General features: G+C 40.7%; 1 protein-coding gene across 1 annotated transcript in view; it reads left to right on the top strand.

The window, feature by feature from the left end:
• The first annotated feature begins 596 nt into the window (after positions 1-596).
• LOC124613468 (odorant receptor Or2-like) overlaps positions 597-19103 on the top strand; it is a 43973-nt gene continuing 25466 nt past the window's right edge. The window contains exons 1-2 of the mRNA XM_047142175.1: positions 597-1387; positions 11179-11278. Coding sequence (XP_046998131.1) covers positions 597-1387; positions 11179-11278 — 891 coding nt within the window. The remainder of the gene's footprint in view (positions 1388-11178; positions 11279-19103) is intronic.

The raw sequence follows: 19103 nt of genomic DNA, 5'->3' as shown, positions 1-19103 counted from the left end.
GTGCAGAGTTAGGTTGTGTTTACAAATGACTTGTAATTACAGGTAAAGTTAAGCGCATCTTGTTAACTATTCACTCGTGAATCTTATGTTTGGTGGTGCGTGGGAATTACGTTCTGTACTGAGAGGAATATTCCCTTTGTGTCTGATCTTATAACGAAACCTCGCGAAGCAGTACTCGCCGTCAGGATGTATGTCTTATGTATTGATGCATTTAAATCGCGTTGTGAAATTTCACTGTTGCATAGTAGTTATACGTACAGCAGACGTTATAAGATGTGTATGTACGAGTGATGTAACACCACTTTCGTGTCTGCAGTCGCTTTAATTAACAAGATTCTTCTGAGCTGTTTAGGAATTCTGTTTATGATGTGCCAGCGTCAGCAAAACGGCTAGTAAGCGCTACAGGAAAAATATTTGTATTAGAATTGATCGATGGCTTTTCGTTATAAGAAAAGTGATGGTGCGGAGGAGGACACATCGACTCGGTAGGATCCTCTTCTCCTTTGTCTCGGCTGTGGTGCTACCAGGGGGATAGAGCTTAAATCCTAAAGCAAGGTCTTCCGCTTGGACAGTCTGGTGTCATCTGTTGCCCGACCATGGGCTGGGATTCGCAAGAAGGACGGCCACTGACGTGGCAGTACACGCGGAATTCCGTACTCAAGTACGACGTGCGCATTCTGCACATTATTGGCTTGTGGCCGCTGGCAGGTTCGCGGCTCTATCGGTGTCTCGTAGCTGTCTTCTTCTCTCTCTCTTTGGGAAACTTTACCGAGGCCGTGATCAACTTATGTACGCTACACGGATATCTGGAAGACTTCACGCTGGCTTTGTCGAACGCGTCGTTCGTTATCGTTGGCGCCCTCAAAGTGACCTTCTTCTTGCGGAACGAGAGCGGCTATTGCCGCCTGGTGCGATGGCTGGACGCCCTTGTAGCTAGCCAGAGGGAGCATATTAGAGGACGTCTACAGTTGGAGGATATCTTCACTGGAGCCCAGAGTCTCGCTATGCGCCTTACGAGAGGTTTCTTCATGTATAACGCGTCGATAGTCCTCACTTGGGTGCTGGTGCCACTGACCGCGCCACCAGAAGCCAAAAGGCTGCCTTTCCAGCAACTCCCCTTAACGGAGGACAGCCCATTCTCCGTTTACGCACTGTCTTATGTTCTGCAAGGGGTCTCCATGCTCTGGATAGCTCTAATCAGTGTGCAGATGGACTGCTTCTTTACCGCTGCCATGATCCACGCCACATCTCAGCTCAGGATATTGTCTTCGATCATCGCTGACCTACAGCTGGGAAACGGCGACCAGAAACTTCAGGAGAAAGTCTCACTAGATAGCATGTACAAAGAGTTGCGTCTATGCATACAGGCGCACCAAGAAATCACAAGGTATATACTGGCAGTACATTCTACGCAATAATTCACTAGTATTATACACGCTTCATAGGAGTAACTACAACAAATTTCATGTTTAGGTTGGCTGCTCACTATTCCCCAGTGAGTTTATCATTTCGTGGGTCTTCTTTAACGTTGACAAATCTAACGAATACCATTGAGTATTCGACTTACAATGAGAGGTCCGCAGTGATGGGATCGACTTTTAGAAATCATTTAGACGGTGTTGTAGGTTAAGGTCCCAGGTACCACAGCCTAAATTCATTCACCGTGGTGGACCCTTGTTTGCGAGTAATCGACAAAAAAGAATTTCACATTTTCACATGATGCGCTACAGCTATAAGCAAGTAACTTCTTCACAGATAAGTTGCATTGTTGGTTGGTTACTGTCCACTCCTCACAAGCAAGAGGTTGTGGGTTCGAATCTCTTCTGGTGCCTTGAAATTTTAATTTTTTATTTATAAGCCTTTGGTCACCCTTTTTATTCAAATAATGGGATGAAATGTAATTTATTTAGCTTTTGTCCTGTATCACATCGTTTTAATCATTGTATTAACTTTGTCAATTGCTCTCACTTTTTCTCCTATCTTTCTTTTGCTACTTGGAATCTTAATTCATGCGATTTTATCCCGGGATGGTTCCTCTGAAATGGTACAGCCGATTCCTTCCCTATTCTTGACACAGTCCGAGCTTGTGCTCCGTCTCCGATGACCTCTATGTCGACTGGACGTTAAATACAAACTTCCTTCCTTCCTTCTTTCATGTGATTTTAACATCTTATACGAGGGCTATCCACAAAGTACATTACGTTTTGGAATTAAAAATAAATAAAGTATTGGAAATTTTTTTTATTATATACAGATGAAAGCCACACTTAAATACTACTTTTCTATATAGTTGCCATTTAAATTAAGGCACTTATCATAGCGATGGACGAGCTTGGAAATTCCTTCGTCGTAAAATTCGGCCGCCTGCGCCTTCAACCACGTGGTTACCTCTTATTGAAGCTGTGCGTCGTCATCAAAACGCTGCATAGCCAACCACTTCTTCATTGCAGGGAATAAGTGGAAGTCGCTCGGTGCCATGTCGGGACTGTACGGCGGATGAGGAAACAACTCCCACTTAAAAGATTCGAGAACTTCACGAGTGGCATTTGCCGTGTGGGCCCGGGCGTTGTCGTGAATCAGCAAGATCTTAGAGCCCAACTTTCCCCTGCGCTTGTTTTGTATTGCTCTTCTGGGGTTGTGCAGAGTTTGGCAATACCTTTGAGAGTTTATTGTAGTGCCTCTTTCCAGGAAACCCACAAAAATCACACCTTTTCTGTCCCAAAAGAGGTAACCACGTGGTTGAAAGCGCAGGCGGCCGAATTTTACGACGAAGGAATTTCCAAGCTCGTCCATCGCAACGATAAGTGTCTTAATTTAAATGGCAACTATGTAGAAAAGTAGTATTTAAGTGTGGCTTTCATCTGTATATAATAAAAAAAATTTCCAATACTTTATTTATTTTTAATTCCAAAACGTAGTGTACTTTGTGGATAGCCCTCGTATTCCCGTCCATGTTATTACAGTCATTACTTATTTTCCCCATTCGTGTGGCTTTCGTTTTACTTAAAACCCCTCCTTCGTTTCAATATTCATCTTCTTTATTTTATCCATAGTGCAATAAGACTTTATGTCTGAATGTCTGAATGATGATTACCATCCAAAAAACTGCACTTTTTTGACACTACTGCAGAGTCAGTATAAGCAGAGTATTGCGTCATCTGTTTTTTAACCGATAGATCAAAATTTTCAAACGTTTAAATATCGTGATAGAGAAATAAAAGTAATTAAATTCACTCGTACTTAGATTCCAACTGGAAAAGGAATGACGGGAAGAAAAATGACTGTAATTGAAAAACGTAATACGATGATTGAAATGAAGTGACAAAGGAATAGAAATAAAACGTTACATTCAAAGCGATTAACTGAAAGAAAATAATGATGAAAGCCCTTTTTTAATAAATATTCAAAAATAAAAAAAAATTCAATGTAATTGATGAGATTCGAACCCCCAGTCTTTTACATGTAAGGACTGGACATTTACCATTACATTACAGAAACTGTCTGGAATACACTACTTGTTTAATGCTGTCAACGATCACGCAGATTTAAGACATTTTCTTTCAGCGATTACCTCATAAATGAGGACCCATAAGGGTGAATGGCTGCAGGGTGTGATACCTGGGACCTAAACCTACATCACGGTACAGGTTGTTTCAAAACGTCGATTCCATTACAGAGGACCTCTCCTTGTCGGCAAAATTGTTCTGAATGTATAACCGATTTATGATGTAAAAGGAATTAACAGGATTCCAGCTTTGCTACAAGCCTTCACCAAGGAATGTTTAATTACGTTCGTTATTCACTATTTTCAGTACAGGAAGACACCATTCCTGCGGTTGAAAATGGTCTGAGTCCATGCTGGATATTGGGTATATCTGACGTTACTGAAACTTTTCAGGTAGATATTGCAACATGCATGCTCAGTAGATGTGAACATGCAGCTAAACGCCATCTTTCAGACTCTGAGAATGGTCGACTCAATGCCGTGAGGGCCATCAGGGCATCGATCACACACACAGTTGTCTGGATAGCAGTGACTGAGACTGGTGATGTGATGGACCCAGGACCACAATTTCACAAGAAGACTGAGCATGGATGCTGCAGAAGAACTACACCACAAGGAGATAGCAATATTTTTCGAATGTATCTGACGAATACGTGGATGACTACGGTGATAAGCCAGTTGCGGTTAGCGCCAGAGTGTCAACACTAACAGTCGGGAACGGGTTACTGGAAGCTATGTTGAGATCTCGAGTTGTTGTTTGTCATTAACAGCTAATACCACACCAAAGACAACAGGGACTTGAACGGTGATAAGCCAGAGTCAATTCGGGCATTGAGTGGCGTTCTGTGATGTTTAGTGACGAGTCTCACTTCTGTGTGTGTGGTCGGATCGACATCAACGTTTCTGTAGACGACATGTTGGAAGATCATAGGAAGCTGCTGTTAGGTAGAAGCAGACCTCAGCAACTCCTAGAATCATGGTGGAGGAAGCGGTGGGGGAGATACTGGATATGACAACAGCATTGACTTCGCAATTAGTAAAGGAGAGCTGAATGCTCACCACTATGTAACTAGAACGTAAACCGCGTTTTCATACGCTTCATGACTAGGTCTGTTACATTTTCTAAGTGTCCTGCCAATAAAAGGCAGTCTTTGGTTAGGCTTCCTCACAACATTTTTTATGTGTTCCTACCAATTTAAGTTGTTCGTAATTGTAATACCTAAGTATTTAGTTGAATTTACGGCTTTTAGATTAGACTGATTTCTCGTGTAACCGAAGTTTAACGAGTTCCTTTTAGCACTCATGTAGATGACCTCACACTTTCCGTTATTTAGGGTCAACTGCCACTTTTCGCACCATTCAGATAACTTTTCTAAATCGTTTTGCAGTTTTCTTTTAACCTTCTGATGACTTTATTAGTCGATAAAAGACAGCGTCATCTGCAAACAACCGAAGACGGCTGCTCAGATTGTCTCCAAAATCGTTTATATAGATAAGGAACAGCTAAGGGCTTATAACACTACCTTGGGGAACGCCAGAAATCACTTCTGTTTTACTCGATGACTTTCCGTCAGTTACTACGAACTGTGACCTCTCTGACAGGAAATGACAGATCCAGTCACATGACTGAGACGATATTCCATAAGCACACAATTTCACTACGATCCGGTTGTGTGGTACAGTGTCAAAAGCCTTCCGGTAATCCAGAAATACGGAATCGATCGGAAATCCCTTTTCAATAGCACTCAACACTTCATGTGAATAAAGAGCTAGTTGTGTTTCACAGGAACGATGTTTTCTAAACCCATGTTGACTGTGTGTCAATAGACCGTTTTCGTCGAGATAATTCATAATGTTCCAACACAATATATATTCTAAAATCCTGCTGCATATCGACGTTAACGATATGGGCCTGTAATTTAGTGGATTACTCATACTACCTATCTTGAATATTGGTGTGATATCTGCAACTTTCCAGTCTTTGGGAACGGATCTTTCATCGAGCGAACGATTGTATATGATTGTTAAGTATGGAGCTAATGCATCAGCATACTCCGAAAGGAACCTAATTGGTATACAGTCTGGACCAGATGACTTGCTTTTATTAAGTGATTTAAGTTGCTTCACTACTTCGAGGATATTTATTTCTACGTTACTCATGTTGGCAGCTGTTCTCGATTCGAATTCCGGAATATTTACTTCGTCTTCTTTTGGGAAGGCATTTCGGAAGGCTGTGTTTAGTAACTCTGCTTTGGGAGCACTGTCTTCGATAGTATCTCCATTGCTATGGCCCAGAGGAGGCATTGATTGTTTCTTGCCGCTTACACACTTCACATACGACCAGAATCTCTTTGGATTTTCTGCCAGATTTCGAGACAAAGTTTCGTTGTGGAAACTCTTATGGCGTCTCGCTTTGAAGTCCGCGCTAAATTTCGAGCTTCTGTGAAAGATAGGCAGTCTCGGGGATTTTGCGTCTGTTTGAATTTGGTATGTTTGTTTCGTTGTTTCCGCAGCAGTGTTCTAACCCGTTTTATGTACCCAGAGGATCAGCTCCGTCGTTTGTTAATTTATTTGCTATAAATCTCTCAATTGCTGCCGATACTATTTCTTTGAATTTAAGCCACATATGGTCTACACTTACATTGTTAATTTGGAATGAGTGAAGATTGTCTCTTAGGAAGGCGTCAAGTAAAGTTTCATCTGCTTTTTTGAATAGGTATATTTTCGCTTATTTTTCGAGGTTTTGGGGATTACAATATTCAATCTCGCTACAACAACTCTGTGTTCACTAATCCCTGAATCGGTTTTTATGCTCGTTATTAACTCAGGATTATTTGTTGTTAAGAGGTCACTTGTGTTTTCACAACCGTTTACTATTCGCTTGGGCTCATGAACTAACTTCTCGAAATAATTTTCAGAGAATGCATTTAGCACAATTTCCAATGATATTTTATGTGTACCTCCGGAATTAAACATGTATTTTCACCAACATATCGAGAGTAAATTAAAGCCACCACCAACTATTATCGTATGAGTCGGGTATGTGTTTGAAATCAAACTCAAGTTTTCTTCGAACCTTTCAGCAACTATATCATCTGAATTGGGAGGCCGGTAAAAAGGATCCAATTATTATTTTATTCCTGTTGCCAACAATGACCTCTGTCTATATTAACTCACAGGAAGTATCTACTTCAATTTCGCGACAAGATAAACTGCTTCCCACAGCAACAAACACGCCACCGCCAACCGTGTTAGCCTATCCTTTCGGAATACCGTTAGGTTCTTCGCAAAATTTCGGCTGAGCTTATATCCGGTTTAGGGTAACAACTGGCACATTCGAGCGAGATAATGCAAGGCCACACTCTGCAATTTGCACCCCGAATCACTGAGAAGTCTACGGATCCTTGGCCGGCGTGCCCAGGCCTCACTCACAGAACATGTCTGGGAAGTGATGGCAAGACGCATTCTTTCATACTATCCTCCACCAGCATTATTCGTGAAGAGACCCAGTATGTTTTTCAGGTATCGCTAGAAATTCCTCAAGAAGATATTCGGAGTCTGCTTACTTCCGTCCCACAGGGAATATAATTGTGCATTCGTGTCCTTGGTGGCCACACCTCATACTAATGTGCTCGATTGCTATCAGTTCCGAAAGGAATGAAAGTTTAATCATTTAATCCCTTTATGTTCTTAAAGTTTCACAAATATGGGATTGGTGCTTCACGCTGATCATTTTCCGTTTTCGTCGCTGTATTTCACAGTCAGGAATTTTTGCTCTGTGGGACGGTGCCGTCAACAGAACTAGCTGTAGTCTAATAGTGATTCCGATAGCCTGCTGTGGTAGCTGTTAAGTTACCGGGAGTTTTCTTAAAAGTCTAATCTTCGTATAATACTTCAACTTAAAATATGCTAGCCACCTAGCAACGACCACACAGCGGAGAGATCTGATACTGCCATTCTTGGCCTTCTGAAGTACACAAAGTGCTTCATTTTACCAGCACAATGTTTCGACGGCTGCTTTAGGTTGTTGGATAGTCGGATCATGGGAAAGCTTCCCTTGTTCTCCTCCGTCACTAGAGAGCAGTTTCGGCATGGTTTTTAGGTCTCCTTCAGTCTTTCTCTAAACAAAATATGTACGTCCGCTGTCAAATCTTGTCGGTATAATTAGGCACTAAGAAGAGATTATGCGTCACCCAAAGAAGATGGTAAATGCGAAAGACGAACAGACGTAGCTTTGGCGAGTTAAGAGTTATTTCAGATGTGGGACTGTGGTGTCGATTATCAAGTGAAACGGCCATTGGCTTATTTTTTGGTTCATACTTTGCTGTCAGCGAAATCGTTACACAATGGTTCTCTAACAACTACGGGGCCGGCAGCAAGAAGGATCGTTCTGGACAAGACAATGAATACATATTCAGGAGTTTCAGATTACAAATCGCTGTCCAGAAAACCTGATTGAATTTTCCCGCGAGCTCCTTAAAGCACTTCATGCCAATCGATTTGTTCTCAAACTAAGGTTCAACTGAACAAGATCGCTGTCACTAACGTACCTGACCTCGAAGAGGTTTTGTACTCTAGCCTTGCTTTCTTCTTCGGTGTCAGTTAATCTTCATTTCCATGGACTTAAGTAGATGGAAGAAATGACCATTATCTTGCTGAAGGAATGTTCGTCTAGGAACGTCAAGAAATTCATTAAAATGTTAATCAAAGGGCTGGATCGGAAACTGGACACATGTCACTGAGTAGAAGGGCTTTTACTGTAAATATGAGATAAAAAGCGTAATTAATGACATGAATATACTTTCTTGATACTCTGTTATGTTTATCATCAGTCCGTAAACTGCTCACTTCGAAGTGAGCAGAGCAGGCAAATTTAAGCAATAGTTTCATCTTATTTTCTAGTGGAAACGCAGTGTATATCTCATTGTTAACGAACTTAATAATATGGGTCTCATTTCTTGTATGCTGCAACGTATGGAAAAAATTGGCTTTGAAGAAACTAAGGAGACATCAGATTAGTCCTAGAGGAGAATTAAAGCAAATATCCGTTTCGGTTTATTAGCTAGAAGATTGTTAAGTGGAATACAAAACGAAGAGCAGATTTTCGTCACTCGTCGAGACATGGGCTTCTCTTGAGGGCACCAATCGCAAATGATGTCTTACATCGATATAGCGAATAGATTTTTAAGATGACAAGGAGAAGGCGGAAAGGTAGAGCGTTACACTTGAGTAGACTTTTCAAATCTTTGTTTGTAGACAGCCCAATAACGAAATTTTAATATACACTGGCGGAAAAAAACTCGCAGCTCCAAGGAGGAATTGTGTGACATAAACGAAAGTTGGTAGGCGTGTTTCTTCATCCAAAATATGATTTCCTTTCAAATTTCGCGCCAGTCGCGTAAGAGTGACGCTAGTAACCCCACTATGAGGATGCAAATCATAACATTAAACAAAAGCAATGACGGTCGTGAGCGTTAGTCACCTCTGAGGCTGGAAGTGGTCAGCTGTTTTTGGTCAAGAATTCCTTTAAGGCGACAAAGACGGCATTGTCAGCACATCACTGAGTTTGGACGAAGTCGTGTAATAGGGTTACGAGAAGCTGGATGTACTATCTGCGATATTGCAGAAAGACTTGGCAGGTCTGTAGGCAGGAATGTAGCCACTGTACGTGACTGCTGGCAGCGATGGTCATGAGAATGTACAGAGTAGTAAGAAGACCGAGCTTCGGACGGCCACGTGGCACTGTTGAGAGGGAAGACAATCGTGTTGTATGGGTGGCCCTGGCGCTTCGTACTGCATCTGCAGCAGCAATCTGAGCAGCAGATGTCAGCGCAGTCATTGTTACAAATCGGTACCTTCACGGAGAGCTCTGAGCCAGACGCCCAGTAGCGTGCAATCTACAGTCCCCAAACCACCACCATTTGCAACCTCACTGGAGTCAAGTGAGAGCTATCGGAGGTCAGGGCGGAGCTCTATTGTGTTTTCTGACGAAATCTGGTTCTGCCTCGGTGTCATTGATGAACGCGTGCTTGTTAGAACAAGGACAGTTGAGGGCCTGCGACCAACTTGTCTGTGTGCTAGACACAGTCGACCTACACTCGGAGTTACGGTCTGGGGTGCAGTTTCGTATGACAGCAGGAGCACTCTCGTGTTAATCCCACACACACTGACGGCAAATTTGTTCGTCAATCTGGTGACTGTTTTCGAACAGGATATCGCTCGCACACCGATCACTGTTGTAACCTAACATGTTCTACAGAGTGTCGAATTGTTGCGTAGGCCTGCTCTAGCATCAGATATGTCTCTAATCGAGCACATTTGGGACATCATTGCACGACAACTTAAACGCAATCCACAGACAGCATTAACCGTCACTGTATTGACAGACCAAGTGCAACAGGCATGGAACGCCATCCAAGAAACTGACATCCGGCCACTGTACAACGAAGTGCATACCCGTTTGCATAGTTGCAATCAGAGTTCTGGCGGTTACGTCGGTTATTAATGTACCGGTATTTCACATTTGCAGTGGTTTATCTCGAGTTACATTAACCTGTTATCTCTCAGTGAAAATCGCTTAAATACGTTATCTAGACAAATGTATTTCCAAAATTTCGTTACTCTACATTATTTATTTTTTGATGCCGCGATATTTTTCCGTCGGCCTATTTACTTATTACATTATTATATGGTAGCATTCAGTTTTTACAGCTACAGTCTTGTTTAGAAAGCAGAAAAATTTCTCCCGAAAATTAAGGGTTTTCCAAATGTGAAAATGTCTTCCAAGGTACAACATGGCTATGTAGCTATAAACAAACGTTCTATTGGAATTTAAAAGCGTTGCAATCGTGAAAATCTTGTTAATACTGTACTTCATCGCCTAACTGTTTCGTTAGTACTCTACCACACAAAAGTAATCAGTAAGTGAAATGAATTTAAGCAGAACTATTGTCAAAAAACATATACCTTTTGAAACAGAAGGTGCTGGAAACCAACACAAATTTCCATTTCCACCACAAGAAAAACTGTTATTTCATTAAAGAAATTCGGTTCATTTTCAAGTATCACATGTTCCGCAGTAAAATACCTTTTTCTCATATTTCAAGGTACAAGATGGTGTACGACCGATAAAGTACGGTTTAACTGTCCATAACATTCACTATAGAATTCACAATATATTCCTAATAGCTCAAAAAATAATACAGCATTTAAATTTCGCGAACGCGAAGCATTTGCAAATGGTGCACACAACACAACAAAACTGAAGAAAATTACGGAAATTGCATATGGCGGTCTCAAGTGCGCATTCCCTCTTGTTATTCGAAAATCAGTCACTAGACAAATGTACCAACCAGGAAACACACGTGTTCGTAGGTACAGTATCCTCTAGGTACAATACTATCCCATACTTGGCAAACTGCTTCAGTATTCTAGTACTAGTAGAGACAATAAACAAATGAAGCAATAATAGTCCTTCTCCGAAGCGAGATTTATTCCCTGCAGAATGACTGAAACGGTAGTGAAACTGCTCAAACAAGAACTAAGCAACTTTACACTCATGGGCCCTTAATGATGTATATAATTTGTTTTCACTTTCAATACCCAGTAGAGGTTGTTGAAATGCGTAAGCCACTCGTCTACCATTGTAAACACGATGTATTTCGTCTTTGCAGATTTGTCGATCACCTCGAGAGCGTCATGAACCCTATAGCAATGATGCAGCTCGCTGTTGGAGTATTCAACGGTTGCATGCTGATATTTCCGGCGACGTATGTAAGTACCCATGGAGTGTACTCCAGGTATCTATGAAAGAGCTGTCGCATGTATAAACTCAGTATTGTCTTTGTAATATCGAAAATTTAAAATCTCGCGAGTGAAAAACAGTCCCAGTGGCTTATAGATTGCACGGGAGAGTGAATGTCTCTTGCTGTTGCCCAACAGGTTAGTCTTCTCCGAAAGCTTATATTCTTTTTGGTTAGAATTGCTGCTATTCCTAAACCCCAATGCTGTAAGGAAGTTCTGTTGTGTCCCTTCGTTTTCGTTCCCTTGGATTTAATTCAGTTAATATCGTTCGATAAAGTGACAAGGAAGAAAAGGATAGCCCATCTCTCAACAACAGAATGTAGTAATGTCAAATCCGGCATGTACATTAGCACCATGAGTGAAATTTGTTCTAGAGATTCGTTCGCCTGGAAGAGTTCTCATGTTATTGCCGCTGGAGAGGAAATAAAGGCTCGACAGAAGTTGCTGAAGTAGTGGAAAAAAAAAGAAAGGGCGCACACCAGAGTAGATGAGATCTAGGTGACAGTATTGTTCTTACAGAATCTTTATGAAGTTCGTAGGATATATATCATTTGCCTTAATGCAACATTTCAGACCGCTATATGGCCGTGCCTTTTAATATATGCAGATATTTCTTAATTGGCAATAATCACTTGTAGCTTCGAAACACGTTATCCTGATGAATCTTTGCAGTTTTATTGATATATGGGTACTAAACCGTTCGTCATGTAGACCAACATTTAGAATATTTTTCTCTGCCGCCCCCCCCCCCCCCTCCCCATACCTGTTAGATCAGCTTTTCGGATTGCATTGTTTGCAGTGGGCGATACATACCAAAGTGCTTATTCATCTTCTAGGCAACTTCACGCAAAAAGTTTCATTTCTACTGGGTCAACAAACAAGTGCCAACGATTTCTTTTTATGCATTGCCGATATGGGATATAGTACAACCGGAACGCCGCAGACTCATTACGAATGTCCCAGTGATGTGTAATGGTAGTAAAAGTTAGCTGTCTTCTCTTAAAAAAGACAGAAAAGTCAACCAGCAAATATAACAGTTTGAGACGCCATAATTTTAAATTTGCTTATGTGCCTTTGTGCAGGGTTTCAGGCATCATTTTAATTACATAATCAACTATTTTCAATTGTTTCAGTCTGAATTCCGTGTGAGTGTGTGTCCTCATACGCTTGAGTATGGCTATAGAACGTAGAAAATAAGTAAAACAGTAACAATGTAAATTATGTTTTCTTTTTCCCCTTTGTTTGTGAGTCACAATCTATATTTACGAGCGTTTAGGCGAAATGTATAATAGAAGTAGAATCAAGTAAATTTATGCTTAGCAAAGAATTATAAGTCTCTAACAAACAATAGAGGAAAATGGTATAACATCTTTAGTTATATTATCTCTCTTTATATATCACCAGAGCCCGAATTTGTGTGCAGGAACAGGACCAAAAACAAATTGCAAGCAAATATGCAATAAAAATTCGTAAAATATGCATAAAAATATTACTATTAACAAACATTGTTATCAGTCCACCGCAGTTATATTGTTGTTGTTGTTGTGGTCTTCAGTCCTGAGACTGGTTTGATGCAGCTCTCCATGCTACTCTATCCTGTGCAAGCTTTTTCATCTCCCAGTACCTACTGCAACCTACATCCTTCAGAATCTGCTTAGTGTATTCATCTCTTGGCCTCCCTCTACGATTTTTACCCTCAACGCTGCCCTCCAATACTAAATTGGTGATCCCTTGATGCCTCAGAACATGTCCTACCAACCGATCCCTTCTTCTGGTCAAGTTGTGCCACAAACTTCTCTTCTCCCCAATCCTATTCAATACTTCCTCATTAGTTATGTGATCTACCCATCTAATCTTCAGCATTCTTCTGTAGCACCACATTTCGAAAGCTTCTATTCTCTTCTTGTCCAAACTATTTATCGTCCATATTTCACTTCCATACATGGCTACACTCCATACGAATACTTTCAGAAATGACTTCCTGACATTTAAATCTATACTGGATGTTAACAAATTTCTCTTCTTCAGAAACGCTTTCCTTGCCATTGCCAGCCTACATTTTATATCCTCTCTACTTCGACCATCATCAGTTATTTTGCTCCCCAAATAGCAAAACTCCTTTACTACTTTAAGTGCCTCATTTCCTAATCTAATTCCCTCAGCATCACCCGACTTAATTAGACTACATTCCATTATCCTTGTTTTGCTTTTGTTGATGTTCATCTTATATCCTCCTTTCAAGACACTGTCCATTCCATTCAACTGCTCTTCCAAGTCCTTTGCTGTCTCTGACAGAATTACAATGTCATCGGCGAACCTCAAAGTTTTTATTTCTTCTCCATGAATTTTAATACCTACTCCGAATTTTTCTTTTGTTTCCTTTACTGCTTGCTCAATATACAGATTGAACAACATCGGGGAGAGGCTACAACCCTGTCTTACTCCCTTCCCAACCACTGCTTCCCTTTCATGTCCCTCGACTCTTATAACTGCCATCTGGTTTCTGTACAAATTGTAAATAGCCTTTCGCTCCCTGTATTTTACCCCTGCCACCTTTAGAATTTGAAAGAGAGTATTCCAGTCAACATTGTCAAAAGCTTTCTCTAAGTCTACAAATGCTAGAAACGTAGGTTTGCCTTTCCTTAATCTTTCTTCTAAGATAAGTCGTAAGGTCAGTATTGCCTCACGTGTTCCAATGTTTCTACGGAATCCAAACTGATCTTCCCCGAGGTTGGCTTCTACTAGTTTTTCCATTCGTCTGTAAAGAATTCGTGTTAGTATTTTGCAGCTGTGACTTATTAAGCTGATAGTTCGATAATTTTCACATCTGTCAACACCTGCTTTCTTTGGGATTGGAATTATTATATTCTTCTTGAAGTCTGAGGGTATTTCGCCTGTTTCATACATCTTGCTCACCAGATGGTAGAGTTTTGTCAGGACTGGCTCTCCCACGGCCGTCAGTAGTTCCAATGGAATATTGTCTACTCCGGGGGCCTTGTTTCGACTCAGGTCTTTCAGTGCTCTGTCAAACTCTTCACGCAGTATCATATCTCCCATTTCATCTTCATCTAAATCCTCTTCCATTTCCATAATATTGTCCTCAAGTACATCGCCCTTGTATAGACCCTCTATATACTCCTTCCACCTTTCTGCCTTCCCTTCTTTGCTTAGAACTGGGTTTCCATCTGAGCTCTTGATATTCATACAAGTCGTTCTCTTCTCTCCAAAGGTCTCTTTAATTTTCCTGTAGACAGTGTCTATCTTACCCCTAGTGAGACAAGCCTCTACATCCTTACATTTGTCCTCTAGCCATCCCTGCTTAGCCATTTTGCACTTCCTGTCGATCTCATTTCTGAGACGTTTGTATTCCTTTTTGCCTGTTTCACTTACTGCATTTTTATATTTTCTCCTTTCATCAATTAAATTCAATATTTCTTCTGTTACCCAAGGATTTCTACTAGCCCTCGTCTTTTTACCTACTTGATCCTCTGCTGCCTTCACTACTTCATCCCTCAAAGCTACCCATTCTTCTTCTACTGTATTTATTTCCCCCATTCCTGTCAATTGCTCCCTTATGCTCTCCCTGAAACTCTGTGCAACCTCTGGTTCTTTTAGTTTATCCAGGTCCCATCTCCTTAAATTCCCACCTTTTTGCAGTTTCTTCAGTTTTAATCTACAGGTCATAACCAATAGATTGTGGTCAGAGTCCACATCTGCCCCTGGAAATGTCTTACAATTTAAAACCTGGTTCCTAAATCTCTGTCTTACCATTATATAATCTATCTGATACCTTTTAGTATCTCCAGGGTTCTTCCATGTATACAACCTTCTTTCATGATTCTTAAACCAAGTGTTAGTTATGATTATGTTGTGCTCTGTGCAAAATTCGACCAGGCGGCTTCCTCTTTCATTTCTGTCCCCCAATCCATATTCACCTACTATGTTTCCTTCTCTCCCTTTTCCTACACTCGAATTCCAGTCACCCATGACTATTAAATTTTCGTCTCCCTTCACAATCTGAATAATTTCTTTTATTTCATCATACATTTCTTCAATTTCTTCGTCATCTGCAGAGCTAGTTGGCATATAAACTTGTACTACTGTAGTAGGCGTGGGCTTCGTATCTATCTTGGCCACAATAATGCGTTCACTATGCTGTTTGTAGTAGCTTACCCGCATTCCTATTTTCCTATTCATTATTAAACCTACTCCTGCATTACCCCTATTTGATTTTGTGTTTATAACCCTGTAGTCACCTGACCAGAAGTCTTGTTCCTCCTGCCACCGAACTTCACTAATTCCCACTATATCTAACTTCAACCTATCCATTTCCCTTTTTAAATTTTCTAACCTACCTGCCCGATTAAGGGATCTGACATTCCACGCTCCGATCCGTAGAACGCCAGTTTTCTCTCTCCTGATAACGACATCCTCTTGAGTAGTCCCCGCCCGGAGATCCGAATGGGGGACTATTTTACCTCCGGAATATTTTACCCAAGAGGACGCCATCATCATGTAATCATACAGTAAAGCTGCATGCCCTCGGGAAAAATTACGGCTGTAGTTTCCCCTTGCTTTCAGCCGTTCGCAGTACCAGCACAGCAAGGCCGTTTTGGTTATTGTTACAAGACCAGATCAGTCAATCATCCAGACTGTTGCCCTTGCAACTACTGAAAAGGCTGCTGCCCCTCTTCAGGAACCACACGTTTGTCTGGCCTCTCAACAGATACCCCTCAGTTGTGGTTGCACCTACGGTACGGCTATCTGTATCGCTGAGGCACGCAAGCCTCCCCACCAACGGCAAGGTCTATGGTTCATGGGGGGGGGGGGGGGGGGGGTCAGTTATATTATTTGTTATTTTATTCATGGCTGTAATTTTCAGAATCTGTAGTATTATTTTTTAAAGGTAAAATTCAGTCATCAGTTGCAAATAAATTTCATTATGTAAATTCCTGGCAGATTTTTTTGTAACCTTGTATATTTAATTAAATATATTAACAACGATACATTTAAGAAAATTTCATTCTATTAAATTATTTCTAGAGTTGGTTAACATTGCTGTCATTTTATAGGTTTTCGTTTTATATCCTTTTCGTTTTTCGTTTTTCTCTTATTGTTGTTCCTTGAACCTTTTTAGATGGCCATTTGTCGTCTTTTTTGTTTGGGTAAAGCATTGCAAGACAGGCATAATAATTTATACGTTGCAACGACACACTGATTTTGAGTTCAAATTTCTGTATGTCATACACTTGTGATGCCACATTCACATTGTGTATTCTGGTTTGACCTCTTCCTCTAGTTTGAAGTGTTAGGTGGGACAGTATGAGGGAAAACATCAGCATGATAGTTGGAGCAGAAGTGGAAGAAAAAAAAATATTTTACATGTGCTACAGATTATACATAAATTGAAGAGTAAAACTGTGTGCCGAGACTCGAACTTGGGACCTTTGCCTTTCGTGGGCAAGTGCTCTACCAACTGAGCTACCCAAGCACGACTCACGCCCCGTCCACACAGCTTTACTTCTACCAGTACCTCGTCTCGGTCCGCCACACAGTTTTAATCTGCCATGAAGTTTCGTATCAGCACACACTCCGCTGCTGAGTGAAAATATCATTCTGGAAATTTTATTTTGCTCCACCGGTTTCGACAGACTAATTTGTTATCTTCAGAAGCTTACAAAATTAGAGATATTATAAATCTTTAGACTTCAGCAAAATTTTTATGTGAAGTATAAAAAGTATATTACAGAGACTTACTTAGTTTTGGTTTAACATATGTCAATATTTTCTCCATTGCTCCATAGAAGCATAATGGCATGGTATGTCCAAAAATGTTGATATTGTATGTGATTTTTAAACAATGATTGACAGTTTACAGTAACTGAATCTATCTATGTATCTGTTGTGCTAGCAGCAAGAAGCATTTATAAAATCATACATAATAATATAACCAAAGCATATAAAGAAGTTTAAAATAATATATTTGAAAAAAATATGGCACGTTGTTCTAATATATGAAGGAGATGGGCCAATTTTCCTTTGTATATGTAATGCCAAGGTCTAAGGATTTATAACATCCCTAATTTTGTAGGGTTCTGAAGGCGACAAATTAATTTACAACTGATGCCTGAATTTTATCCTGAAAAAAGTATTTGTACTTAATTACTGTTGAAAATTATCGCATTGCTTTACTCTAAATCTTAATGTGAAACAAAATAAAGAATTTTTTATATTAGAAACTCAACTTCTTGTTCAATACTGCTGCAACAGACGAGAAACGCCATGCTGAGGTTTTATGCAGCGGAGCTTCTGCGTTTGTCACTGGAAAAGGATTGTAAAGTGAAAGTGGCCTGTCTGCGTCACAAGAGGTCACCGGTATATGAAACTCCACATATCTTTTTTAGTGAGTTCTTCTTGCACTTCACTCGTTTCCCCAGTCAGGAGTTTTTCAATTTCACTAATTGTTTTATAGATTAGTTTTTACCAGCAAGTCCATCCATCTTATCCAAATCAATGTTTGCGACTCCATGTGTTTAGGATGGCAGTGTTGGCAATACCTGACACACTAGGGACAATGATAGTTGCAATGAATTATTCTTTGCTTGCAATTCCTTTTTTGACATCTGGTAGCACTGGGAAGCAACTACCTATGTATTGCTATTTATTTTCTATATCACTTGAGTTCAAACACTTTTGAACTATCCTTATAAAATCGTCTTCTGGATCTTAACTGTGTACTATTTTTTCACATCACTGAAATGTTAAGCATAGCAACATGCGCCCTCCAACTGCGAAACCCACCATGTTAAAATAGACTGAGGAGATAAAGCTAATCTGAAAACTGAATCTCTAGTAGGTTATTTAATGAAAGTTTTCTTGCTCTTGAGAACAAGATGCTCATCTTTCGGATATTGTGATCTCAGCGTTTCTGCTACGCGGTGTAGCCCATGGGGTAAACACGTCAAATGTATAACTTTGGGGTGAAGAGTTTTTAATGCAGTTGCTGCTTTTACAAAGTGTGGAACAGCATCTGTAAGAAATAACAGCACACTGTAGTATTTTATACCATCAGGCCACAAAAACTAGAGAACGGTTAAAAATTGCGCTTGTAGAGTGGTTTACCCGCTTAATATCCATATACTGGGTGTTCCATTTACCTGATGACCTCCTGTGCAGCGCAGTAGATGCCAGGCAGCGAGCACTCCGTTGCCCACCTATAAGATGCCGTGTCACCCGTCCACTGCTGCGGTAAGGCATGACTACATTTACAATACAAGTTAATAAATTTTGTGCTCACTCATATCACGCAAGGAGATGCTGGAACTGCCTGCCATTATTTTCCAAGCATTTCTGACATCTGCTCAAGAAACACAGGATGTAATTCTCTCTGAGATATTGAATTAATTGATTCACGGATTTATCGCTCAGTTCCAGTTCCTCTATGGTGTGAGGTTTGGTTGTGTAGACTTTGTCTTTCAGTGCCGCCCCCCCCCCCCCCCCCCACAAATAACGATCGCACGTGGTTAAATCAGGACTTCTAGCGTGAATTGCGTGCAAAGTAACGTTGACCGTATGAGCCCCTGCCGAATCGTGTTGAAAAAAAGCGAAGCTTCGTCCTCCTTCACTCAGTTAATTGAAAAACGGTCGCAGAATGTTCTGCACATATCTTACACTATCTTATTTCCTTCGTATTTCTGTTTCTGAAAGTGACTGTAACTGCAACTAAATGCACGTAACACATCCGCCAGATGCGATCCTGCGTCGTACCTCAGATGATTCAGCATCACACAATGAG

This window comes from Schistocerca americana, chromosome 4, assembly GCF_021461395.2.
Source record: "Schistocerca americana isolate TAMUIC-IGC-003095 chromosome 4, iqSchAmer2.1, whole genome shotgun sequence".
Lineage (NCBI taxonomy): Eukaryota > Metazoa > Arthropoda > Insecta > Orthoptera > Acrididae > Schistocerca > Schistocerca americana.
The sequence above is the reverse complement of the archived record's forward strand: the minus strand, read 5'-3'. Positions and strand labels throughout refer to the sequence as shown.